The 27,412-nt window shown below is 45.1% G+C and overlaps 1 protein-coding gene across 3 annotated transcripts in view; it reads left to right on the top strand.

Moving 5' to 3' along the window:
* The window catches only part of CPEB3 (cytoplasmic polyadenylation element binding protein 3), a 189,507-nt gene that overhangs the window by 128,424 nt on the left and 33,671 nt on the right, over positions 1 to 27,412 (top strand). For all 3 annotated transcript variants that reach the window (XM_075348561.1, XM_075348558.1, XM_075348560.1), the window contains 2 exons: positions 343 to 432; positions 27,265 to 27,383. In XM_075348561.1, the coding sequence (XP_075204676.1) occupies positions 343 to 432; positions 27,265 to 27,383 (209 nt within the window). The remainder of the gene's footprint in view (positions 1 to 342; positions 433 to 27,264; positions 27,384 to 27,412) is intronic.

The following is a 27,412-nucleotide window of genomic DNA, read 5'->3' as shown; positions in this document are numbered from 1 at the left end:
CCTTGTTTTGCCAACGGATCTCTGCAGGATCCATTCTAACCGATGTGTGAACTCAGCTGAACAGTGGCTTAGGTTGGAATAACACCTTATGACCATGCCGGGTTTTCACTGATATATCCAAAACATGGGGCAAAAACTTCCTTTTCCAAAATGGTAAAATTTTAGCCTAAAAATTGTTTTTTAGCCACATATGACCCCCAACCTGAATATAAACGACACTTTTTTTTTTAAAATTTTGTTTATTAAAAAAAAATGTAAAAATAATAAAAATTGAATTAAGCAAATTGATTCCAATATGTTTGCTTATTATAATACATTTTTTAATTATTTTTTTTTTTCCAGATGAGATCACTGCAAGCTTTCGGAGGTTTGGTCCATTGGTGGTAGATTGGCCTCACAAAGCAGAAAGTAAATCTTACTTTCCACCCAAAGGTATTGGTTTTTCTTTCTCTTACTGAGTATTGTCAGACATTTAAAAAAAGTCAAAAGATGTCAACCTGAGTGCACCATACAATGCGAAGGTCCTAGACGACAACCTATTATGTAACTTGCACATAGGTGGTATTACTATTTGGTTGCTGCATCCTACATTTTAGGCCTTGTGCACACGTTGAGTATTTGGTCAGTATTTTACCTCAGTATTACCAAAACCAGGAGTGGGTGAAAATGTAGAAGTGGTGCCCGTGTTTCTATTATACTTTGTCCTTTTGGGCCACGTTCACACGTTGAATATTTGGCGAGTTTTCACCTCAGTATTTGTAACTCAAAACCAGGAGTGGGTGATAAACGCAGAAATGGTGCCCGTGTTTCTATTATACTTTTTCTCTAATTGTTCCACTCCTGATTTTGGCTTACAGTTACTGAGGTAAAATACTCACCAAATAGTCAATGTGTGCACGTGGCCTAAGAGTTAGGAGGTATGGTGATAAGGCCACGTGCACACTTTGAGTATTTGGTAAGTTTTTTACCTCAGAATTTGTAAAACCATACCAGGCATTTGCAAAAAATACAAACGTAATGCCCGTTATACTTTTATACTTTTATACTTTTATACTTTTCCTCTGAATGTTCCACTCCTGATTTTGGTTTACAATTACTGAGGTAAAAAAAAGTCCCCGGATACGGAATGTGTTAACGTAGCTTAAGAGGAAAAGTATAATAGAAACATGGTCACCACTTCTGTATTGTATTTATCCGCTCCTGGTTTTGACTTACAAATGCTGAGGTAAAAAAATCAATTACTCAACGTTTGCACAGGGCTTTACATGGGCACCAGGATGATGTTAAATATTTTTTGATTATGTGATATTTTTTAAATGGGAATTGTCTCCAGGCAATCAAATATCATTCAAGCTATAAAGGGGAAGCTCCGCAGCAGCCATGTTCTCTTGGCAGTGTCCTTCATGCACTACTGTATCGGCATGAAGTCTTACAAGCACATCCCAGCCACACTTATTACATACTTTGCGTTTTACAATTAAGCTTATAAAATAGAAATGAGCGAATGGATTTTCCAGACCCTGGTCCGGTAGCCATGTCACAAGACCATGGCTGCTGGATTGGAACCCTGCAGTTTGATACCGTTTTGATAGTTGGCCTGGCATGACGTCATGTGTACATGCTGCAACGCTATCACGTCTGGGCCTGCGCATCAGAAGAGGTGCAGGTAGGATGCAGGTCACGGGACTTCCACCCGGCGGCCACTGACTACGAACAATGCCACTGGACCATAGTCCTGCAAATACTCGCTCTTCCTTATGTGGCCTGTGCTGCCGCAGAGATATCCTTTCCTCTGTATTATGGCTGCTCCTTTCCATATAATCCCAGTACGGTTGCTGGATCATTTCTCCAGTCGTTGCCGTGCAGGCCGCTCTTGAATACGTTACTTTTTGGCACACACGACGGAGGGTTTTATAATTTAGTGAGGAAAGCGCTTCAGCAGAAGACTCCTGGTAATGAAATGCTGGAATGCCCCGCACATTCCTGCCGAATTACTGCCCTGAATTGTTGAACTTTCTCTCTTTAGACTTGGAAATAGTTTTCACTGGGCCAGAAAACCTGCAGAACATTGCAGCTAAGTGCTTTACCATGTACACTAAATATTAAACTTTCTTACTAAGAGATGAGGGAATTCATTATTTCTCTTTATTTTGGGCAAAAATATAACAAAAAAATATATTAAAAAGGAAAAAAAGCACTAAGATGTTGTTCACCTGAAAAGACCCAATGTATCACTTTTTGCCTGATACAGTGATTATTTTACTATTATTTTTTTTTTTTAATATAAAGCAATCTTAGACTACACTGATAATGATAAAGGGCAGGATATTGGTGCCCCTTTCTTTAAATAAATCATCAGTATTAGGTCGTTGGCATCATTCATGCTAATCAGCTAGTCAAAGGATGGACTGCGCTTGTATGAGCGCCACAGCCTGGTTAACCCCTTAACGACCTTTGACGTACTGGGTACGTCATGGTGACATGGTGCTAAACGACCCATGACGTACTCAGTACGTCATGGCGAAATCGCGGTCCCGGAGCCCCGGGGAGTGAAATTTGTTTAAACGGTAGATTCGGGAAGGAGGGGACCTCTGCCTGACCTCAGGAGGGGTGGTGCCTCCTCCCCGAACCTACAGAGGCTGTGATTGGCTGACGAACGCCGCTCAGCCAATTACAGCCACTGTAATGTTCCAGCCATTGAAAATGGCTGGAACATTGAAATCCAGCCCTGATCAGTGCTCCATTGGCTGGAGCTGGGTGATCGATGCTTCACCCGCCCCCAACTCTGATTGGAGAGACCGGTCTTGTGACCGCTCTCTCCAATCAATGTGGATCTGCGGCCTGTGACCGTCCCTGGAAGCCGAGGAGAGCGGTAAGTTGCTGTCCCTGCCGCCCGCCCCTGTCCCCGATCGCCCCGCCGCTGCTCCCGATCCACCGCTGTCCCCGGCGCCACGCTCCTGATCCACCGCTGTCCCCGGCGCCATGCTCCCGCTCCACCGCTGTCCCCGCCGCTGCTCCCGATGCACCGCTGTCCCCACCGCTGCTCCCGATGCACCGCTGTCCCCGCCGCCGCTCCCGATCCACCGCTGTCCCCGCCGCCACGCTCCCGATCCACCGCTGTCCCCGCCGCCACGCTCCCGATCCACCGCTGTCCCCGGCGCCACGCTCCCGATCCACCGCTGTCCCGGGCGCCATGCTCCCGATCCACCGCTGTCCCCGGCGCCATGCTCCCGATCCACCGCTGTCCCCGGCGCCATGCTCCCGCTCCACCGCTGTCCCCGGCGCCATGCTCCCGCTCCACCGCTGTCCCCGGCGCCATGCTCCCGCTCCACCGCTGTCCCCGGCGCCATGCTCCCGCTCCACCGCTGTCCCCGGCGCCATGCTCCCGCTCCACCGCTGTCCCCGGCGCCACGCTCCCGATCCACCGCTGTCCCCGGCGCCACGCTCCCGATCCACCGCTGTCCCCGGCGCCACACTCCCGATCCACCGCTGTCCCCGGCGCCACGCTCCCGATCCACCGCTGTCCCCGGCGCCACGCTCCCGATCCACCGCTGTCCCCGGCGCCACGCTCCCGATCCACCGCTGTCCCCGGCGCCATGCTCCCGCTCCACCGCTGTCCCCGCCGCCATGCTCGCCACTGTCCCCGCCGCCGTCGCACCCACCTTTTTCAGCTGCTGCTGCCCCCGAATCGGCCCCCACTGTTCCCGATCGGCGGCCGCCGCCGCCGCCTCCTTCATCGGCTGCCCCTTCTCCATCGCCACACCTCCTATCCCTCCATGTGCTGAAAGCCACCCTCCCCCCACGTGGGGGGAGGGTGGCTGGCTTGCAGCACATGTGGGGGGAGGGTGGCTCGCTTGCAGCACATGTGGGGGGAGGGTGGCTGGCTTGCAGCACATGTGGGGGGAGGGTGGCTGGCTTGCAGCACATGTGGGGGGAGGGTGGCTTGCAGCACATGTGCTGCAAGCCACCCTCCCCCCACATGTGCTGCAAGCCACCCTCCCCCTACATGTGCTGCAAGCCACCCTCCCCCCGGAGCCCCCCCTCCTCCATGTGCCATCTCTCTCTCCCATCAGACTCTGCCCCCCTCCCCGATCTGCTGCCTGCTCTCTCCCATTTTCCATCTACTGCCCCCTCTCACCCTCCTCGATCTGTTGCCTCCTTCATCTGCTGCCTCTTCTGTCTGCTGTGATCCTGCTGCCTAGATCCATCCTGTAAGGTAGGTATCCCCATCTCACCTCCCCCCCCCCATCCTCTGCCGCTCCTCCACCCGCTGCGCCCTTTCCCATCTTCCATCCGCTGCGCCCTTTCTCATCTGCCGCCCCGCCCTCTCGCATTGCATTATCCAGCGCAGTTGCTCGCTTCCAGACTGCAGTGGATGATGCGATGCGAGACTCGTGCATTGCTCTCACGTTTGGCACTGGTCTTAGTGGCAGGCGCTCTTTTTTTTTTTTTTTTTTTTTTTTTTTTTACTGATGTCTGTATTTTTTATTTCGCCAAATATTTTTTTTTGTATGGGGGGGGTCTAGTTTCCAAAATGGGATCATATGTGGGGGAGCTCCATTGTTTAGGCACCTCAGGGGGTCTCCAAATGAAACATGGCGTCTGCTAATAATTCCAATCAATTTTACTGTGAAATGGCGCTCCTTCTCTTCTGAGCCCCGCCGTACGCCCAAACAATTGATTTCCACCACATATGAGGTATCGTCGTACTCAGGAGAAATTGCACAATACATTTTATGGTGCATTTTTTCCTGATACCCTTGTGGAAAAAAAAGCTACCTGTTTGAAAAAACAACTTTGTGGTAAAAAAAAGAATAAAATATTTTCACGGCTGAACATTACAAACGTTTGTGAAGCCTCCAGGGGTTCAAAGTGCTCACTAAACAGCTAGATAAATTCCATGAGGGGTCTAGTTTCCAAAATGGGGTCAATTGTGGGGGAGCTCCATTGTTTAGGCACTTCAGGGGGGTCTCCAAACGCAACATGGCGTCCGCTAATAATTCCAACCAATTTTGCTGTGAAATGGCGCTCCTTGCCTTCCGAGTCCTGCCGTGCGCCCAAACATTTGATTTCCACCACATATGGGGTATCTGCGTACTCAGGAGAAAATGCACGATACATTTTATGATGCATTTTTCCTGATACCCTTGTGAAAATACTAATTTTTATGGCTAAAGTAACATTTTTGTGTTAAAGAAAACTTTTCATTTTTTCGTCTACATTGCTTTGGTTGCTGGGAAGCTCCTAAAGGGTTAATAAACTTCTTGGATGTGGTTTTGAGCAGAGTGAGGGGTGCAGATTTTAGAATTGGGTCACTTTTGGGTATTTTCTGTCGCCTAGGTTTCTCAAATCACTCCAAATGTGATGTGGTACCTAAAAAATTTTTTTTTGTAAATTTTGTTGGAAAAATGAGAAATTGGTGATGAACTTTGAACCCGTCTAACTTCCTAACGGAATTTTTTTTTTTTTCAAAAATTGCGCTGGTGTAAAGTAGACATGTGGGAAATGTTATTTAGTAACTATTTTGTGTGACATATCTCTCAGATTTATGGGCATAAAATTTCAAATTTTGAAAATTGCAAAATTTTCAACATTTTCGCCAAATTTCCGAAATTTTCACAAATAAACGCAAAACATATTGGCCTAAATTTACCACTGACATGAAGTACAATATGTCACGAAAAAACAATCTCAGAATCGCCAGGATCCGTTGAAGTGTTCCAGAGTTATAACCTGTCAAAGTGACACTGGTCAAAATTGCAAAAAATGGCCGGGTCTTTAAGGTGAAAACAGGCTGGGGGCTGAAGGGGTTAATGTTCCCAATTCACTACTTATCTACATGCCATCTACATAGTTGCTGCTCTGTCCATTGAAGTCAATGGAACAAGGCAGCAGCTCTGTGCATTGCCACTATGTAGAAGGAGCAGGGCAGGCATTCAAGGGGCTGCATTAATTTTCTATGCACTGAGGCGACTGTATGTGATGTTGAGCATCTGAGACCCCCCCCCCCACCCCACTGATTATTATGACCTATTCTATAAAATAAATTGTATCCTATACACCAAGCATTCAAGGGGCATTTATAATAAGAGGAGCCCGCGTGCGCCTTTTTTTTTATTTATATAATTAAAAAAAAAAATCGACATACAGTCCGCCCATGATAAAGCCCAATAGCTGGGGGCTGGTATTCTCAGGCTGGGGAGACCCATGCTTATTAGCCCCTTTCAGCCTAAAACTAGCAGTCTTCAGCTGCCTGGAATTGTCGCATTCATTAGATGTGAAAATGCCCAGTGCTTTACCCGGCTCTTCACGATTCCCCTGGTGTGGTGGGGTTAATAGCAGCCCACAGTTGTCAAAAAGTCCTAGATTAGTAATGGGAGGCATCTGAGACCCCCTCACTTACAAATCTGTAAGTGAACGTAAATAAACAGAAACACCGAAAAAATCCTTTATTTGAAATAAAAGACAAAAAAACACCATTTTTCACCACTTTATTAACCCCCAAAACACCCCTACAGGTCTGACATCCACACGAGATCCCATGGCAACTTTAGCTCTGCTACATCTGTGTTCTTGGATGTACTGTTCTGTTCTGACTACCGCTGGGGCGCAGCATTTATTTTTAGAGATGAGTGGACCCTTGGAAATTCGCGTTCGGTGGGTTTAGCCAGACTTTAGATAAAGTTCGGTTTGGGTCCCGAGCTTGACTTGAACCCCAATGGAAGTCACTACTTGGGCATTTCGGGTCACTACTCACATGCAGCCAGCCATAACCAAAACACTTCTGGTGGCAGCTGGGCGGCGTTTTTCATATTTTTTTTTTTTTGATGCACACTACATCCGATAACGCTGTTGTTATCCCCAGTGTAAGCCGTTCAAAAACTGCAAGCTGCTCACATTGGGCTGAGCGTACCCGAGCGGTCTGCATTCGTAAAGCACCCAACAATTTTTATTATTTTTTTTTTTTTTTTTTTTTGTAGAGTCTGTGTTCGGTCTGAAAACCGACGCTCGGGTTCGCTCCTCTCTAGTTGTGATCTCGGCCTAGATCATGAGAACTTTTGGATGTTTGGGGAGAGTGGCCACATCCAATTTATCCGATGTATATGAGAAGAGGGACAGCTTATTGAGAATTGCATGCATTGAATGTCGTGGTGGCTTCTAAAGCATTATAGTTGCTTGTTATCCATGGTCTGTCCTGATTTATCTCTGCCACTCTCGCACAGGCAATTATCCCTTCATAAAACCATTTATGTTGCTTTTTATGAACGTTGGCTTTGAGTGTGAAAGGATAGACTCGGAACGTCGCATCGGATCAATTAAGACCTGTGCTAGGAGATCCATTTGTGTTACGGCTGGAGCGCGTGCCGACAATGTGCGCTCGCCATAGATTGCTCTCAGCGGGCGACTTCTCTTTTCAACCTCGCTAACTGGGTGTTGGATAAACAAGGAGGAGAGAGTCTACAGGCAGCGGGCGCCATTAGTGGAAAACACTCCGACCAGCCGCAGAGCCATACAATGAACGGACGGCATGAAATCTAAATAGTTTTCCTTTTTAATTACTTCTTTCTATTTTAATATTAAGTGTGCGGAGTCTTCCCCCGGTGAAGGTGTCCATTCATGCATCTAGATATATGTGCGGATTCCAGATTCTGTTTTGACAGCTGTACTTAGTAAAATGAGAGGCGCTGCCAGATTTTCTTCCATCTCCAGTTCTGTTTCCGGTTTATCGTGCCGAAAGCCGAGCATTATGGTGTTTCGAGTCTGAGGGTGGATGTAACCTGGGTCATCGACGCCGGATGAGACCAGTAATCTGTGAGAATGAGGGTATTCCTGGAGGCCAAGTGCAATTTCCTAAAGCCTCATGCACATGGGGGTACATAGAATCTTATGAACCATTTTCAAGATCGGAGAGTCCATATTGTACGTTTTTTAGTGAAAAAGAAAAGATAATGACAGTCTTTAATGTGTTAGGTCTAAATTCTCTCACGATGCTTCACATTGGCACTAAATAGGAGCACACGGAGCAGTATGGAGCATGGTGCAGCCATCCATCCGGAACACAACTATACGACTGTGCGCACACGAAGAGGCCAAATGAAGTGGTACTATCTAGATTACAGGGTTATTCCCTAGACAGTAATTTTTTACTAGACTGATTACTGGGGATAAGACCATTTGGTTCCCCATAATCCCAGGAACAGGGCTCCAGAACCTGGGAATTGACGCTCATGAGCCACATGTTGAATCAAGCAGAAGTATTCATGCTCGACCTCTGCTCCATGAGACTGCCCAAGATGGAGCTCCGCAGTGCCATGTCATCAGGATAGATCACGGTCCCAGCGGTCAGACTCCCAGCAATCCTGAATAGATAGAGGATAACTTATTATCTTGGGAATTCCAGTAAGAAATGAAGCCTTTGGCAAAATGTGTGTTGGGTGTAGTAGGTACGTCTGGCTTTATATACCCTTTGTAATAGCTGATTTGAGGGATTAGTGTTTGTTTCTAGTATGCTTTTTCCACCCTAAAATAGGTTCCCCAGCATTAGATAAAATATATACAGTATATGGTATATATGTTTAAAGGATCTACTGAAATAGTGCCACACCTATCCACAAGCTATATTTGACTTGTTCATCTGACAACACCCTTAGACCACCCATGATCTTTAAGGCTGAGTTCACATGTCCGGTAATCATCCATTGGAACAGATCCAGCAGCAATCCATTGCCTAAAAAAAGGGCAAACACAACTTTCTTGTCCATTTTGCAAATTATTATTTTTTTTTTAACATGGGAGTCCAAGGAAGATGGATTCGTTAATGGATTACCTTTTCTCATCCATTTGACACTGATCCAGTAAATAAAAAAGGATCCTTTACAAATGCATGAAAAACAGATGGCTAAATATCAGTCCGTTAAGGGATCCGTTCTCCATAGACTAAATAATAAAAAAACAAACAGATCCTGGAGGAATCTATGGTTTCAAAACTGAAAAGAAAATTATATTTGTACATTTTTTTTGCCAATGGATTGCAATCACCTCATCATCCTTTCTCTGCAATTGGTGGTACATGGATTGGGTGGGTTCACCAGCTGCTTTTTAGAGTCCATCTGCCCTAGGAACATAGCAGGGGACCCCCATTTATAGTGTCCATATTCTGTAATATCAGGACCACCTAATGATCTGGTAACACGGAGGGGCTACGTGTGCTTCCAGAGAGCAGTTTATGGGTTTAGCGCTGATGCCGGTAATAACCTAGATGTATCAATGATGTTTTTTGGTCTTTTTCCGATTTACAATTGTACAGGTTTTACTGCTGCTTTTATGTGCATGTGCTCAGCCACATCTGTTTAGTCTTTGTGCGATGTGATATTGGGTTTGCATAGGTCTTCGCTTTTATATAACTTTATGCTTGAGTTCAACAATTTTATTTTGTTTTTGCCATAATGCCTTTTTTTTTTTTTTTTTGTTCCAGCAGCTTTTATTAGACAGTAAAAGGTGAATTGGGGCTTTTGGATTTAAAGGATAATTTCTATTAAGGCATTTGGACATAATAGAGAAGTACCCCTTCACTCGGGGCCGCACTTTGTGATTCAGAACAGAGAACCGCTCTGAAGGACTCCGCGTCCTTGTATTACATGGGTCATCGTTCACCTGAATGGCTGGAACAGAACAGTTTTACTGTGGCGGCCGGGGACATCTGGATGGACTTTAATCTAAATCTTTAGCTCCAGCTGCCTTTGTTCTATAACCTCATAATCTCTGACTATTCTATCATTTTTAGGAGTATCTGACATCAAAATGTTATTGCAGCGTTTTTGCAAGAATAATATAATAAATCTGTTCAGACCCATGAGAACCTTTTTTTGACTTTGTATATCATACTGGGATTTTACAGCATCCATGTATCTTAAAATAGGGTTTTATTTAAATTGCTTTCTTTTGGGACTTTTTGAGATTTAGCGTCTACATTCTCTGGATCTGTCATGATGACTCTGGGATAGTGGGGAATCGGGGCTCCTAAACCTTCCCTCGAGCTAGGGGCCCTATGCTATCCCTAATCTTAGGGATACTCCTGATGGTGTATAGCCCTGAGTCTCCTTCCTGGCCCTGAATCTGACCAGTTCTGATCTGATTCCCCTTCCCTGTTTCCCCAGGGAGGAATGGGACAGAAATGTGATGAAATCCACAAATTAACAGTTATTGGTTTTCTCTTGTATGTCTAACTTCACACACAAAGAGAATAAGAGATTCAGGAGGGAAAATAAGAGCAGGAAGGAAGCTACAAAACAGGGGTACACTCCACAACCGCACCAACAAAAAACACAACTTTCACCAGTAAGTCTGAGACATAAACTTCACAGATCAAACTATAGCTGGGCATGGGTGGAAGGATTCAACCAGCATAAATAGGAGGCGAGCAGATGTGATAGGCCTCCCAACAACATTTGATCAAAGGAGCAAGCACACTAGCAGAGAATAACTCTTGTTAGCCTACTTATGATCAGCACACAGCAGGTCGACGCCAGAGTCTGCCTGTGTTGTTCCCAGACACTAGAGAAACTATCGGGCGGGGTGTCAGAATCTGTAATCTTATCAGCACCCAACGCCACCATGACAGTCAGCGAAGTTTGGGCAAAACTCCGTGTGACAGTATCACAGTACATAGACTGCAGAATGAGTTGAGTAAATCAATTAGCAAGTGTCTTCTGGTGAGAGTCTGTAACTCTTATCTATATTCTCTTGAACCATCTTCTAAGCTGATGAGTTATTTGCTCTTGCTTTGTGTTAAACAAACCTTCGCAAACCAGAGGGCAATAAACCCCGATCCTGTGGTTGTATTTTCCTCCTGCAATCCTCTACTTCTAAAGGTCCAGTCACACATAACGAGATCGTGAACGAGATCGCTACTACGTCACACTTCCTGGATCGTTTACGAGTCGTTGTTGAAATCGCATGTTGGGTGTCACACGTAACGACTTTAGGAACGAGCATGCGTCCCGTATAACGATCTTTCAAATCGTTGGGACCCTGTCACACAGCAACTATGTTAACGATTCCGATCCCATTAGGGGCGTAGTGAAATGCAGTGAGCCACGTAGGCGTGCATTTGTGTCGCCTTTTCCATACACCCCTCCGCTTTCATTGGTGGCCAATACTGCGTTCTGATTGGGCGGCCGGGCGGGAACTAAGCATGAAGCGATACCCAATCAGAATGCAATAGTGTTCTCAGTGCTAACCAATCGGTGCAGAAGGGGCGTGGAAACGGGGACGCAGCTACACGCCTTCGTGCATCTCATCTAGGTCGTCAACGAAATCGTTAGTAGGGTGTCAAACATACAGATTCATTCAGCCCAGCAGGACTCCAACGAGCCAAAAATGGCCCAAGCTGTTCGGCATCGATCAGCGATTTCGCAGCAGGGGGTGAATCGTTGGTACGTGTCAAACGTGACGAGATCGCTATTAAAGTCGTTCTTGCGTCACAAACTGTGACATAGTAACGATCTCGTTCACGATCTCGTTGTGTGAAGTGGCCTTAAGGCTGCTTTCACACTACGTTTTTTTTTTTTTTTTTAACATCCGTCATGAACGTTTTTTTATTGCAAAAACGGATCCAGTGCAAATGCGTTTTCTTTGTCGCTCTATTGGGAGACCCAGACAATTGGGTGTATAGGCTATGCCTCCGGAGGCCGCACAAAGTATTACACTCAAAAGTGTTAAGCCCCTCCCCTTCTGCCTATACACCCCCCGTGCTCCCACGGGCTCCTCAGTTTTTTGCTTTGTGCGAAGGAGGCAGACATGCACGCACAGCTCCACAGATTGGTCAGCAGCAGCTGCTGACCATGTCGGATGGAAGAAAAGTGGGCCCATATAGGGCCCCCAGCATGCTCCCTTCTCACCCCACTCTTGTCGGCGGTGTTGTAAGGTTGAGGTATCCATTGCGGGTACGGAGGCTGGAGCCCACATGCTGTTTTCCTTCCCCATCCCCCTCAGGGCTCTGGTGGAAGTGGGATCCTATCGGTCTCCAGGCACAGGAGACCGTGCTTCATCCACAACTCCTGTGGAGCCTGCTGGATAGGAGCCGGGTATCGTTCAGGGACATGGCCCTGCTACTTGGAGGTACTCTGTGTCCCTGTGGGGACCGCGCACAGCAATACTCCAGCTTTGCTGGGTGTGCTAGTGCACCGGGGACCGCGGCGCTGACCGGGTTAATATGTGCCATTACACACTCAGCGTTGCTGAGTGTGTTTATGTATAGGGACTGCCGCACTGACCGCCGCTGCCAACTGCGGCGCGGCTGGGACTTGTAGTGCGCCGGGGACTTCAACGCCGGCCGCGCTTTTACGGCGGCCGCGTTTATTACTAGAGTCCCCGGCTTTTTGCGGCCTAGTTTCCTTTCCTCCCGCCCACAGCCCTGACAGGCAGGGGAAGGGCGGGACGCTGCACAGAACGAGCAGCACTGAGGGCTGGAGCATGCTTTGCATACTCCACTCCCCTCACTGTGCACAGTGCAGGCACCAGTTCCCGCTCTTTCTGGGGCACGCCCACGGCTCTCTCCTCTCCTCAGGACGCATTCCTGTCAGCTCCTCGGACGCTGCAGAGGGGGACAAAATCTGGGAGACCCAGGCAGGGACTCTGGTGGCCTCACAACCGCTTTAAGCGGGTGGTAAGCAGCACCTGTGGTGCTAGCCCCATTGTGCAGTAGTGTAACATTATATGTTTATTTTACACCGTATAGTGCACAGTTGATTTCTGGCTATATACCCTATTGTGTTGCTCAGGGAAGATAATAGCATGGCGCCCACGAAAGGCAGGGGTGCCAAAACACAGGCTTATTATGTTGCCTGCGCCGCATGTACGACCCCGCTACCGGCAGGTTCCACTGACCCTCATTGTAGGCACTGTTCGGCCCCTGTGGCACTTACTCAGCCAGAGCCTCTGCTAGGGGGGGCCCAGGGGGAGCCACCTGCTAACACTGTTCAGGTGACAGGGACGGAGTTTGCAAAACTCTCTGAGACTATGGCTAAGATACTGGAAGCCTTGCAGTCCAGACCGGTATCTCAGCACAGGGACTCTGTTGATTCTTTGTTCCCTGGCCCACCTCAGCTGGACCAACAATGTCCTCCCGGGGTATCTCATGGATCCCAAGCTGAGGGTTCTGACACAGACCCCAGCCCCAGACCGACTAAGCGAGCTCGCTTAGATTTTCCCTCGACATCATATTGTTCAGGGTCTCAGCGAGGGGAATCGCTGGTTGATGACGCGGAAGTAGCTGATCAGGATTCTGATCCTGAGGCCGCTCTCAATCTTGATACTCTGGACGGGGACGCCATAGTGAACGACCTTATTGCGTCCATCAATCGTATGTTGGATATTTCTCCCTCAGCTCCTCCGGCGGAGGAGTCGGCTTCCCAGCAGGAGAAATTCCGTTTCAGGTTTCCCAAGCGTACACCGAGTATGTTTCTGGACCACTCTGATTTCAGAGAGGCAGTCCAGAATCACCATGCTTGTCCAGATAAGCGTTTTTCTAAGCGCCTTAAGGATGCATGTTATCCCTTTCCCCCTGACGTGGTCAAGGGTTGGACTCAGTGTCCCAAAGTGGATCCTCCAATCTCCAGACTGGCAGCTAGATCCATACTTGCAGTGGAAGATGGGGCTTCACTCAAAGATGCCACTGACAGGCAGATGGAGCTCTGGTTGAAATCCATCTATGAAGCTATCGGCGCTTCTTTTGCCCCAGCATTCGCAGCCGTATGGGTGCTACAAGCTATCTCAGCAGGTCAAGCGCAAATTGACGCAGCCACACGCACGTCCGCGCCACAGGTGGCGTCCATAACCACTCAGACGTCGGCATTTGCGTCTTACGCTATTAATGCTATCCTGGACTCTGCGAGCCGTACGGCGGTTGCAGCCGCCAATTCGGTGGTACTCCGCAGGGCCTTGTGGCTACGGGAATGGAAGGCAGATTCTGTTTCCAAAAAGCGCTTAACCAGTTTGCCAATTTCTGGCGAACGATTGTTTGGCGAGCGTTTGGATGAAATCATCAAACAATCCAAGGGAAAGGATACATCCTTACCCCAGCCCAAACCGAACATACCCCAACAGAGGAAGGGGCAGTCGAGGTTTCGGTCCTTTCGGGGCGCGGGCAGGTCCCAATTCTCCTCGTCCAAAAGGCCTCAGAAAGATCAAAGGAACTCTGATGCATGGCGGTCTAAGTCACGTCCTAAACAGACCACCGGAGGTGCCGCTACCAAAGCGGCTTCCTCATGACTTTCGGCATCCTCACTCCGCATCCTCGGTCGGTGGCAGGCTCTCCCGCTTTTGCGACACCTGGCTGCCACGGGTAAAAGACCGTTGGGTGAGAGACATTCTGTCTCACGGTTACAAGATAGAGTTCACCTCTCGTCCCCCGACTCGATTCTTCAGGTCATCCCCGCCTCCCGAACGAGCCGAGGCTCTTGTGCAGGCGCTGGGCATTCTGAAGGCAGAAGGAGTGGTGGTCCCTGTTCCTCTTCAGCAACAGGGCCACGGTTTTTACTCCAACTTGTTTGTGGTCCCAAAGAAGGACGGGTCTTTCCGACCTGTCCTGGACCTGAAACTTCTCAACAAACACGTAAAGACCAGGCGGTTCCGGATGGAATCCCTCCGCTCCGTCATCGCCTCAATGTCCCAGGGAGATTTCCTTGCATCGATCGATATCAAAGATGCTTATCTCCACGTACCGATTGCTCCAGAGCACCAGCGCTTCTTGCGCTTCGCCATAGGGAACGAACACCTGCAGTTCGTGGCACTGCCGTTCGGCCTGGCAACAGCCCCACGGGTTTTCACCAAGGTCATGGCTACAGTAGTTGCGGTCCTCCACTCTCAGGGTCACTCGGTGATCCCGTACTTGGACGATCTGTTGATCAAGGCACCCTCTCTAGAGGCATGCCAACACAGCCTCGACGCTACCCTGGAGACTCTCCAGAGTTTCGGGTGGATCATCAATTTTCCAAAGTCAAATCTGACACCGGCCCAATCGCTGACATACCTTGGCATGGAGTTTCATACCCTCTCAGCGATAGTGAAGCTTCCGCTGATCAAGCAGCGGTCACTACAGACAGGGGTACAATCTCTCCTTCAAGGTCGGTCACACACCTTGAGGCGCCTCATGCACTTCCTGGGGAAGATGGTGGCAGCAATGGAGGCAGTTCCTTTCGCGCAGTTTCACCTGCGTCCTCTTCAGTGGGACATCCTACGCAAATGGGACAGGAAGCCGACGTCCCTCGACAGGAACGTCTCCCTCTCGCAGGCGACCAAAGCTTCCCTTCGGTGGTGGCTTCTTCCCACTTCATTATCGAAAGGGAAATCCTTCCTACCCCCATCCTGGGAGGTGGTCACGACGGACGCGAGTCTGTCAGGGTGGGGAGCGGTTTTTCTCCACCACAGGGCTCAGGGTACGTGGACCCAGCAAGAGTCCTCGCTTCAGATCAATGTTCTGGAAATACGGGCAGTGTATCTTGCCCTGAAAGCGTTCCAGCAGTGGCTGGAAGGCAAGCAGATCAGAATTCAGTCAGACAATTCCACAGCGGTGGCATACATCAACCACCAAGGCGGCACACGCAGTCGGCAAGCCTTCCAGGAAGTCCGGCGGATTCTGCTCTGGGTGGAAGCCACGGCCTCCACCATCTCTGCAGTTCACATCCCAGGCGTGGAAAACTGGGAAGCAGATTATCTCAGTCGCCAGGGCATGGACGCAGGGGAATGGTCCCTTCACCCGGACGTGTTTCAGGAGATCTGTTGCCGCTGGGGGGTGCCGGACGTCGACCTCATGGCGTCCCGGCACAACAACAAGGTACCGGCGTTCATGGCACGGTCTCAAGATCCCAGAGCTCTGGCGGCAGACGCCTTAGTTCAGGATTGGTCGCAGTTTCAGCTCCCTTATGTGTTTCCTCCGCTGGCACTGTTGCCCAGAGTGTTACGCAAGATCAGGGCCGACTGCCGCCGCGCCATCCTCGTCGCTCCAGACTGGCCGAGGCGGTCGTGGTACCCGGATCTGTGGCATCTCACGGTCGGCCAACCGTGGGCACTACCAGACCGACCAGACTTGCTATCTCAAGGGCCGTTTTTCCATCTGAATTCTGCGGCCCTCAACCTGACTGTGTGGCCATTGAGTCCTGGATCCTAGCGCCCTCAGGGTTATCTCAAGATGTCATTGCCACTATGAGACAAGCTAGGAAACCAACGTCCGCCAAGATCTACCACAGGACGTGGAAAATTTTCCTGTCATGGTGCTCTGCTCAGGGTATTTCTCCCTGGCCTTTTGCCTTGCCCACTTTTCTGTCCTTCCTTCAATCTGGACTGGAAAAGGGTTTGTCGCTCGGCTCCCTTAAGGGACAAGTCTCAGCGCTCTCTGTGTTTTTCCAGAAGCGCCTAGCCAGACTTCCACAGGTACGCACGTTCCTGCAGGGGGTTTGTCACATAGTCCCTCCTTACAAGCGGCCGTTAGAACCCTGGGATCTGAACAGGGTGCTGATGGTTCTTCAGAAACCACCATTCGAGCCAATGAGGGATATTTCTCTCTCACGCCTTTCGCAGAAAGTGGTTTTTCTAGTAGCAGTCACTTCACTTCGCAGAGTGTCTGAGCTAGCTGCACTGTCATGCAAAGCTCCCTTCCTGGTGTTTCACCAGGACAAGGTGGTTCTGCGTCCGGTTCCGGAATTTCTCCCTAAGGTGGTATCCCCCTTTCATCTCAATCAGGATATCTCCTTACCTTCTTTTTATCCTCATCCAGTTCACCAATGTGAAAAGGATTTGCACTTGTTAGATCTGGTGAGAGCACTCAGACTCTACATTTCTCGTACGGCGCCCCTGCGCCGCTCGGATGCACTCTTTGTCCTTGTCGCTGGCCAGCGTAAAGGGTCACAGGCTTCCAAATCAACCCTGGCTCGGTGGATCAAGGAGCCAATTATCGAAGCTTACCGTTCGGCTGGGCTTCCGGTTCCCTCAGGGCTGAAGGCCCATTCTACCAGAGCCGTGGGCGCATCCTGGGCTTTGAGGCACCAGGCTACGGCTCAGCAGGTGTATCAGGCGGCTACCTGGTCGAGCCTGCACACTTTCACGAAGCACTATCAGGTGCATACCTATGCTTCGGCGGATGCCAGCCTAGGTAGACGAGTCCTTCAGGCGGCGGTTGCCCACCTGTAGGAAGAGGCCGTTTTACGGCTCTCTTACGAGGTATTATTTTACCCACCCAGGGACTGCTTTTGGACGTCCCAATTGTCTGGGTCTCCCAATAGAGCGACAAAGAAGAAGGGAATTTTGTTTACTTACCGTAAATTCCATTTCTTCTAGCTCTAATTGGGAGACCCAGCACCCGCCCCTGTTTTTTTGTGTACACATGTTGTTCATGTTGAATGGTTTCAGTTCTCCGATATTCCTTCGGATTGAAGTTACTTTAAACCAGTTTATAATTCTTTTTCCTCCTTCTTGCTTTTGCACCAAAACTGAGGAGCCCGTGGGAGCACGGGGGGTGTATAGGCAGAAGGGGAGGGGCTTAACACTTTTGAGTGTAATACTTTGTGCGGCCTCCGGAGGCATAGCCTATACACCCAATTGTCTGGGTCTCCCAATTAGAGCTAGAAGAAAAGGAATTTACGGTAAGTAAACAAAATTCCCTTCTTCATTTCAATGCATTTGCAATGGACTTGCGTCAACATGCGTTCACCTGCGTTTGCGTGCGTTATAGTAAAGATCCAGCGACTTGCAGTTTTTTAACTTTTTTCAAAAACGCTACTTGTAGCATTTTTGAGCTGTGTCCAAATACTGCAAATTGCTGGATCCTGACTATACTGCACGCAAACGCATGCGAACGCTGGCATGCTGATAGACAGGATCCTGCTTGCTCTACTGAGCATGCCCAGAAACCAGCCTCGCGTGATCAGTCTCTCTCTCCCCCTCCCTCACTCCCCCACCCTCTCTCTCCACTCTTCCCCGCCTGAGAGCGGAGGACACTCGTAACCAAGGTAAACATTGGGTAACCGCGGTCTTAGTTACCCGATGTTTATTTTGGTTACAGGCCTCCACAGCTGTTAGATGTCGGCTCCCAGTTTTTCACGTTCAGTTCCCCCAAAGTGACAGGATCCTGCAAAATAACACATGCGTTTGCATGCGTTTTTTTGCTGTAAAAGCAGGATTCGCTTTTGCAGCAAAAAAAGTTCATGACACATGTTAAAAAAACATAGTGTGAAAGCAGCCTTACTGACCTACTCAATGTTTGTTGGGAACAGGTGGAAGAAAGTATGACTGCAGGAGGACATTGCGTAGGATGTCTAGTTTATCATGGACCACAGAAAGGAGAGAGAGAGAGTGGACTCTGTAGGGTTCTGTCGGCAAAGATCAAGTCAATACGAGACCAGTGGAACATTAAAAATAAAATCTTTATTATTCAAGACAATGCGTTTTCAAAATCAGTCTGAATTCATCAATTGTACAGATTTCGAAACGCGTTGTCATGAATAAATTCCATTTATTTTCTCTCCTTTGTGGTGCATTTTGGAGTTTTGGTTCCCGTCTTGGCAGACCGAGCAGCAGCCAGCCATTCCTTGATTTATTTATTATTTTTTATTTAAACTTTTTATTAATTTTTCAAATATAAATTTAAATGCACTAAACAGTAATTGAACTATTTAACCCATTAACAAAACCACCTTTTGATTTTTGCCTTTCACAGAGTTGTTGACCGTTTTATGTGTGAACAATTTTTTACTTGCCACCTTTTTGGTTTTTTTTTTTTCTTTTTTCTTTTTTTGTTATATAGCTTTCACAGTATTACACAATGTTGTGTCCTATTTCTTACTTTTTGTTTAAGCAGACGTCTGTGTCTCCATGCTAGAATGGAGATGTGAAACAATAAGAAAATTGTACTTAAGACCTATTATTCTTATTTATTATAGCGCCATTTATTCCATGGCACTTTACATGTGAAGAGGGGTATACAAATAAAAACAAGTACAATAATCATGAACAATACAAGGCACAAACAGGAAGAGAGGACCCTGCCCGCGAGGCCTCACAGTGCCTATTGTTAAGTTACTTAATTTTTAATTTTGAATGCATTGGGATAATGAAAAAAAAATGTGGTTGTAAAGTTGGATATAGGCTGAAATAGTATATTGTGCAGTATGAATGTAAAGGCTATATAAAAAAAATACTTAAAAAAAAATGACTTCTTTCATCTTGATATCAAGACACGCTTGTCAGTCAGGTGAAAGGAGCTGAACAAGAATACCATAAAAAAACATTTTTTTAGAGAGGGAAAAAGCACGTGGCTGCTGATTTTGCCTTTAAAATGTTGATCCAGGTCATGAATGGCCCCCGCTGCCGGTGTGTTCTGTCCGACAGAGTCACTAAATATAACACACTCCACTTCTGTTTACTGTTCTGTTGGACTAGTCTTCCATCTGGCATCTTTAGTAAATTATCAGGTTTTTTTTTTATGTGGAAACATTTAAATTTATAAAGTATACGGTTGTTACCTCTTTTAGAGCGCTCTTCTAGCAAGTTTCCTCATTGAAGCTGCTCTTTAGTTGCACGTTTCTCAATTGTCAGGTTACGCTTCTCTGGTTTCAACAGAAGTACGAGGCAGAAAGTGTCTCCAGTGGCGCTGCCATCTCCTTTGTGTGACAACACTGTCTTATTGCTGGATTTTGTAAGGCCCAGTGTTTTGTCATAGGAGTTTTTGTTCTTCTTTTGCTTCATTTATAACCTGCTCAATTCAATTGTCTTTACCATTTTTTGTATTCTGCTTTTGGACACAATGGCCCGGATTCATCTTTGTAGTTTCTCCAAAGACCTAGGTCCATCAAGATCACCCTTCCTCCACCAATTATACATTTTATCACTAAATCATCTACAATGTTGTGTGTACTGAAGAAATCATCCAGCCCTGATATAAAAGCTGTTATAGTATCTGCCATTACTACCTCTTGTGGTCGGCATTCCACAGTCTGACTGCTCTAACTGTAAAGAACCCTTTCCTATTTAGGTTTCAGAATCGCTTTTCTTCCACTCGCAGTGAGTGCCCCCTGGTCCTTAGGAAGGAATAAGTCATGTGCCAGTCCTTTATATTGACCACACATATATTTATACATATAAATGAGATCTCCTCTGAGACGTTTTTTTTTCTAAGCTAAACATATCTAACTTTTTCAACCTCTAATCATATGTGCGGCCTCCATTCCTTGTAGTAGTCTAGTTGCCGCTTTTGAACTGACTCTAACTTCTGAATGTCCTTTTTAAAATCTGAAACCCAAAACTGGATCCCATATTCCAGATTTGGCCTTACAAGTGATTTATAGAGGGGTAACAATACGTTGGGGTGACAGGATCTAATCTTTTTATACACCCTAAAATCTTTGTTTTCTCAGCTAATGATCTCCTTTTTCGTGGCTTTAGCAATTCCTTCATACCTTCATATTTCTATACATTTTGTGCCAGTTTTTACTTTTTTTTTTTTTTTTTTTTCCCCCTTGACCACCTTACTTATTGGTTATTGGATAGATTCATAAAATGCAAATTATAATGTCTCAATTTTTTTAATTTTCTCACTGTAGCCTTAACTTGGGGTAAGGATTCTGAATGAATTTTCAATTTTGCGCACTTTTGGTGCTAAAAAGTCGCAAAAAATGGCGAACGAAAAGCAAGTTTTATTTTTACTTTTTTTGTGCCAAATTCATGAACCACGTGCATTATTTTGAAGACTTTGGTATACTTAAATACCCTCAGTGAATGCCATGAGAAAATAAGTGTCTGCTATAACTTGCAAATGATGAATCAGAATCAATCCTCCTTTTTCCTTTTGAGATTTGATTGTAATTTTAATGTCCCTTTTTGTCTAATTCTTCCACAAAAACAATTTGATCCTAAATGAAGGACACCTGGCCGTGTGAGTCAATAAATGGCCTTTTAATGTAATTTGTTTGACTCATTAAACCCGCCAGCCTTTAGACGGTAAATGAGAGCGCGCCTCGTCGTCTGTGACTCTTGGCATTCTGGTATCGCTGTGTTCAAGGTGACTCCGGATAATGCCAGCTCCACACGTGTTACATCCATTTCTCTATTCAGGGAGAATTTTCTCTAAAACCAACCACAAGATTTCAAATTCCTCCGTAGCTATTTTATTTATTTATCATTACTACTAATAATAATATTATTTTGGCTTAGTCTGTACATTATCTGTGTGTATATGTATATGTGTGTATGTGTGTATATATATATATATATATATATATATATATATATATATATATATATATATATATATATATATATATATATATATATATATATATATATATATATATATATATATATATATATATATATATATTATAATATTATAATGTGTGTGTGTGTATATATATATATATATGTATATGTGTGTGTGTTTGTGTAAAATATATAATATATATTTCCTCCTTTTTCTCGTTCTTTCTCTCTCTTTCTCTTTTTCTCTCTTTTTCTCTTTTTCTTTCTCTCGCTTTCTCTTTCTCTCTCGCTTTCTCGCTTTCTCTCTTTTTCTCGCTTTCTCTTTCTCTCTCTCTCTTTCTCTTTCTCTCTCTCTCTCTCTCTCTCTCTCTCTCTATATATATATATATATATATATATATATATATATATATAATTCATTCTCTAGAGATAGATCTCTATCTGTAACATTTTTTTTTAATTTTTTTTTACAGTGCTGCAGTCAATCTGTACGTTCAGCGGCTCTTGAACGCTGCAGAACCACTCACTGGCTGCAGCACCTGCTGAAATTAGGTCAGAATTGCTGACAACAAACACTAAGCAGCGGTAGAGACTCTGTGCTGGACCCGGGGAGGGTCAGTAAAGCACAATCTATGTTTTTAAGCAAACTGCCGTAGTGAAGAAGAATTTTACAAAACCAGAACATTTATTTAGTACTTTTGCAGATATTGATGTAAAAATGATGCTGGCAAGTTGCACATTTTACCCTTTGCACTGCAGAATTTAAAATCCACAGTGCCGGTTAATTTACACTTGGTCCTTACTCTGTGCTTATGAGATTTCTTAACATCTCATCTACAGCTATTGTATAGCGGATTTTGTGCCAAATATATCTAGGTCCCATCAATGCTGCAAAAATGGCTCTGATCCACTGAGAAATTATCCTTTTAAAGGGAGCCTGTCAGGTTCCCTATACCATCTAACCCAGCAGCATTCACATTTGTGTACCAAATTTCCCTGCCTTACCAGTCCTGTATGATATTATTCACTAATATGAATAGTTAAGAAGAGTATTTATAGAATGCGCTATTCCTACGCTTATTAGGCATTCGACTGGTCAAAGGGGCGTTGTTTCCCTGGACTAGTCGGCCCTCTTTCCATGTTATCACGCCCCTGTGGGTCTGATGACATGATTTGGAAGAGTCTGTGTCCCAACCAGATCCTGGAAGTCTTGCGCATTCGCACGGATTATTTTGGCAGCATCAGGGCACCTATATAGTCAGGTATACGTGTCCCAGTTTCAGGGAAGCGCACTGTGCATGATCAGCAGGGCAGAAGATGTCCTTCCGATCATGCACAGGTCGCCTCTCTGAAGCCAGGACACGTACACCCAACTTGAGGAGCACTGACACTGGCGAAATGTGCCAAACGCAGGCACAAAATTTCCAGGAGCTGCAATGAGGCCAGCTTTTGGAAATCATGTTATTACACCCAAAAGGGCATGATAGCCTGGAAAGAGGGCAGATTAATCTGGGGAAACAACACCCCTATGTCCAGTCAGAGGTCTAATTAGCATAGGAGCAGCACCCTTTATAAATGCTTTTCTAAACATTGATTTTGTAAATCGCATTATACAGGGCTGGTTAGGGAGGGAATTTTTGCATGCATGTGTGCTGGGTTGGAAGGCATAGAGAACCTGACAGGTTCCTTTTTAAGTCCTGGAAGCTCTGCGGTGCAGCCTCCATGGGTTTATTGGTTTGTATGATGTTTAGGTAGGTGGTATGTGCCAAAGTAACATCCACATGAATGCCAGGACCTAAGGTTTCCCAATCGCACATTGCTTAGATCACCAGACTACCTCTGCCATGGTGCCCTCCACCTATAGTCCATCCTGGTACCATCTCTACTCTACTGAGATGAGACCCATACGACCAGCAGTCCTCATGATGTGTAAAAAAACAAAACATTATTCATCAGACCAGGCCGCCTTTTTCCGTTGCTCCATGGATCTGTTCTCATGTAGCCCATTGTTGGTGTTTTGGGTGGTAGACTGGGGTCAGCATGAGTTCTCTGACCATTCTGCGGCTGTACAGCCCAATGTACAATGCTATCTGTGATTCACCATGTGCTCGGACACCTTTCCCAAATCTTGTGGCCATTGGCCACCAAACGAGAGTAGGTTGCAGCTGCCAAAAGTGAGATCAATTTTCAGAAATGATTGGATATCCATTGTTTGTAAAGGCCATTTTTCCCATTACACATTCTTATTCTGACAAGCCTGTTATCCACCTAAAAGGACACAAGGGATGTTAATTTTATAAAAATGATATATAGAAGCGTAAAGAGAACCTGTCACACATGGTGTCTGATCTATCATCATATATTAAAGCACAATGGGCTAGTGAGAATTTTATCTAGCTTTATGGGGAAATAGTTAGATTATCTTGTAAACTATTCAATCAAATGTCTTCTCCATTTGGAGGAGAGGCTGCGGGTAGTAGGCGGTTTGCCGGAGTCCAGGGGGCGGTCCAAAATCTTAGGCGGATGACCAGTCATTGAGTAGGACCACCCACTAAACGAAATAAAAAAAAAATTGACTAAATTAAAAAAAAGAAAAAATAAATATATATATATATATATATATATATATATATATATATATATATATATATATATATATATATATATATATATATATATATATATTATATCTTAGAAGGTGGCCCGATTATAACGCATCGGGTATTCTAGAATTTATTGTGTAGTTAATGTATGATTTATGTTATATATAATGTGTGTAATTGCCAAGTATTTGTGTGGGGCGCTGTAAATGTTCTGTTTGTTGTCTGGGTGTGAGAGGTGTTTGTGTGTGTTGCATTGTTTGTGGAGCGCTGTCTGCAGCGTTGTGTGTGTGTGTGTGTGTGTGTGGTGCGCGGTTTGTGTGGTTGTGTTTTTGGGGGGAGGTGTGTTTTGTGCAGTGTGTGTGTCTTGGAGGAGTCGTCCTGGGGAGAGAGGAGTATAATAGGAGGAGTCGTCCTGGGGAGAGAGGAGTATAATAGGAGGAGTAGTCCTAGGGAGAGAGGAGTATAATAGGAGGAGTAGTCCTGGGGGGAGAGGAGTATAATAGGAGGAGTAGTCCTGGGGGAGAGGAGTCTAATAGGTGCCCAATGTGTGCGGGGGGCGTGACCGGGCGGGCACAGTGTGGGGATGTGGCCTAGCGGGCACAGTGTGCAGGGGGCGTGGCCGAGCTGAGCGGCCAATGCGACAGTTGTCACTGTAAAACAAGACAATTATAGATAGATATAATAGATATAGATCTATAGATAGATATATTATATATCTATATAATATATCTATCTATCTATATAATATATCTATATATATATATAATATAATATATATAATATATATATATTTATATAAATTACAGTTAGGTCCAGAAATATTTGGACAGTGACACAAGTTTTGTTATTTTAGCTGTTTACAAAAACATGTTCAGAAATGCATTTATATTTATAATATGGGCTGAAAGTGCACACTCCCAGCTGCAATATGAGAGTTTTCACATCCAAATCGGAGCAAGGGTTTAGGAATCATAGCTCTGTAATGCATAGCCTCCTCTTTTTAAAGGGACCAAAAGTAATTGGACAAGGGACTCTAAGGGCTGCAATTAACTCTGAAGGCGTCTCCCTCGTTAACCTGTAATCAATGAAGTAGTTAAAAGGTCTGGGGTTGATTACAGGTGTGTGGTTTTGCATTTGGAAGCTGTTGCTGTGACCAGACAACATGCGGTCTAAGGAACTCTCAATTGAGGTGAAGCAGAACATCCTGAGGCTGAAAAAAAAGAAAAAATCCATCAGAGAGATAGCAGACATGCTTGGAGTAGCAAAATCAACAGTCGGGTACATTCTGAGAAAAAAGGAATTGACTGGTGAGCTTGGGAACTCAAAAAGGCCTGGGCGTCCACGGATGACAACAGTGGTGGATGATCGCCGCATACTTTCTTTGGTGAAGAAGAACCCGTTCACAACATCAACTGAAGTCCAGAACACTCTCAGTGAAGTAGGTGTATCTGTCTCTAAGTCAACAGTAAAGAGAAGACTCCATGAAAGTAAATACAAAGGGTTCACATCTAGATGCAAACCATTCATCAATTCCAAAAATAGACAGGCCAGAGTTAAATTTGCTGAAAAACACCTCATGAAGCCAGCTCAGTTCTGGAAAAGTATTCTATGGACAGATGAGACAAAGATCAACCTGTACCAGAATGATGGGAAGAAAAAAGTTTGGAGAAGAAAGGGAACGGCACATGATCCAAGGCACACCACATGCTCTGTAAAACATGGTGGAGGCAACATGATGGCATGGGCATGCATGGCTTTCAATGGCACTGGGTCACTTGTGTTTATTGATGACATAACAGCAGACAAGAGTAGCCGGATAAATTCTGAAGTGTACCGGGATATACTTTCAGCCCAGATTCAGCCAAATGCCGCAAAGTTGATCGGACGGCGCTTCATAGTACAGATGGATAATGACCCCAAGCATACAGCCAAAGCTACCCAGGAGTTCATGAGTGCAAAAAAGTGGAACATTCTGCAATGGCCAAGTCAATCACCAGATCTTAACCCAATTGAGCATGCATTTCACTTGCTCAAATCCAGACTTAAGACGGAAAGACCCACAAACAAGCAAGACCTGAAGGCTGCGGCTGTAAAGGCCTGGCAAAGCATTAAGAAGGAGGAAACCCAGCGTTTGGTGATGTCCATGGGTTCCAGACTTAAGGCAGTGATTGCCTCCAAAGGATTCGCAACAAAATATTGAAAATAAAAATATTGTGTTTGGTTTTGGTTTATTTGTCCAATTACTTTTGACCTCCTAAAATGTGGAGTGTTTGTAAAGAAATGTGTACAATTCCTACAATTTCTATCAGATATTTTTGTTCAAACCTTCAAATTAAACGTTACAATCTGCACTTGAATTCTGTTGTAGAGGTTTCATTTCAAATCCAATGTGGTGGCATGCAGAGCCCAACTCGCGTAAATTGTGTCACTGTCCAAATATTTCTGGATTTAACTGTATATAAAAAAATATGTGTGTGTGTGCATATATAGATAGATATAGATATATATAGAGAGAATGTATGTATGTATGTATATGTGTGTGTGTGTGTGTATATATATATATGTATATATGTATATATATATATATATATATATATATATATATATATATATATATATATATATATATATATAATATATATATATATATATAATATTATATATTATATATTATATATTAAAATAGATATATAGAGAGAGAGAGAGATATATAGATATATAGAGAGATATAGATATATATATAGAGAGAGAGAGAATGTGTACACACTCTCTCTCTCGCTCTCATATATATATATTCATATTATATATATATGAATACATATATGAAAGAGCGAGAGAGAGAGTGTGTACACATTCTCTCTATATATATATCTATATCTCTATATATATCTATATATCTATATCTCTCTCTCTCTCTCTTTTTCTTTTTTTTTTTTATATATATATATATATTTATAAATTTAGTAAATAAATAAATAAATTGAATTTAGTCCCATTAACTTAAATATCAATTTGCACAGCTCCTTTTAGGATAATTTGCAGCCATGGGATTGGTCTGCATTTTGAAGGTGACAGGTTCCCTTTAATAATTCATAAGCTCTTTAGGAAGCCGGACTTTCTTTACAAAGTCTGTTTTTTGTTTTTGTAAAATCCTGCCGCAGTTCTTTATTCCTTGGAGGAAAAATTTTAGAAATCAAAGGAGTCTTTATATATTAAAAAAAAAAAAATGTTTGACACTTTAATGCAGTATCTGGTGTGAAAAAGTAGGTATATCCTGCGCGAGGTTTGAAGGATTTGTTCCTCAGAGGGCAGCGGTGGCGATGCTTATGTACTGGAAAATTGGATTGTTCTATTAATAGTGTCGTGTGGTTATGACGACCGTGCCTGACGGCTGTTTTTGCTCTTTTTAAAGGTTATGCCTTCCTGCTCTTTCAAGAGGAAAGTTCCGTGCAAGCGCTGATAGATGCCTGTTTAGAGGAAGACGGCAAGTTGTACCTTTGTGTGTCCAGCCCCACCATCAAGGACAAACCAGTAAGCAACATCACAGTCTTAAAGCTGAC

Source organism: Anomaloglossus baeobatrachus, chromosome 5 (genome assembly GCF_048569485.1).
Source record: "Anomaloglossus baeobatrachus isolate aAnoBae1 chromosome 5, aAnoBae1.hap1, whole genome shotgun sequence".
Taxonomy (NCBI): Eukaryota; Metazoa; Chordata; class Amphibia; order Anura; family Aromobatidae; genus Anomaloglossus; species Anomaloglossus baeobatrachus.
The sequence above is the reverse complement of the archived record's forward strand: the minus strand, read 5'-3'. Positions and strand labels throughout refer to the sequence as shown.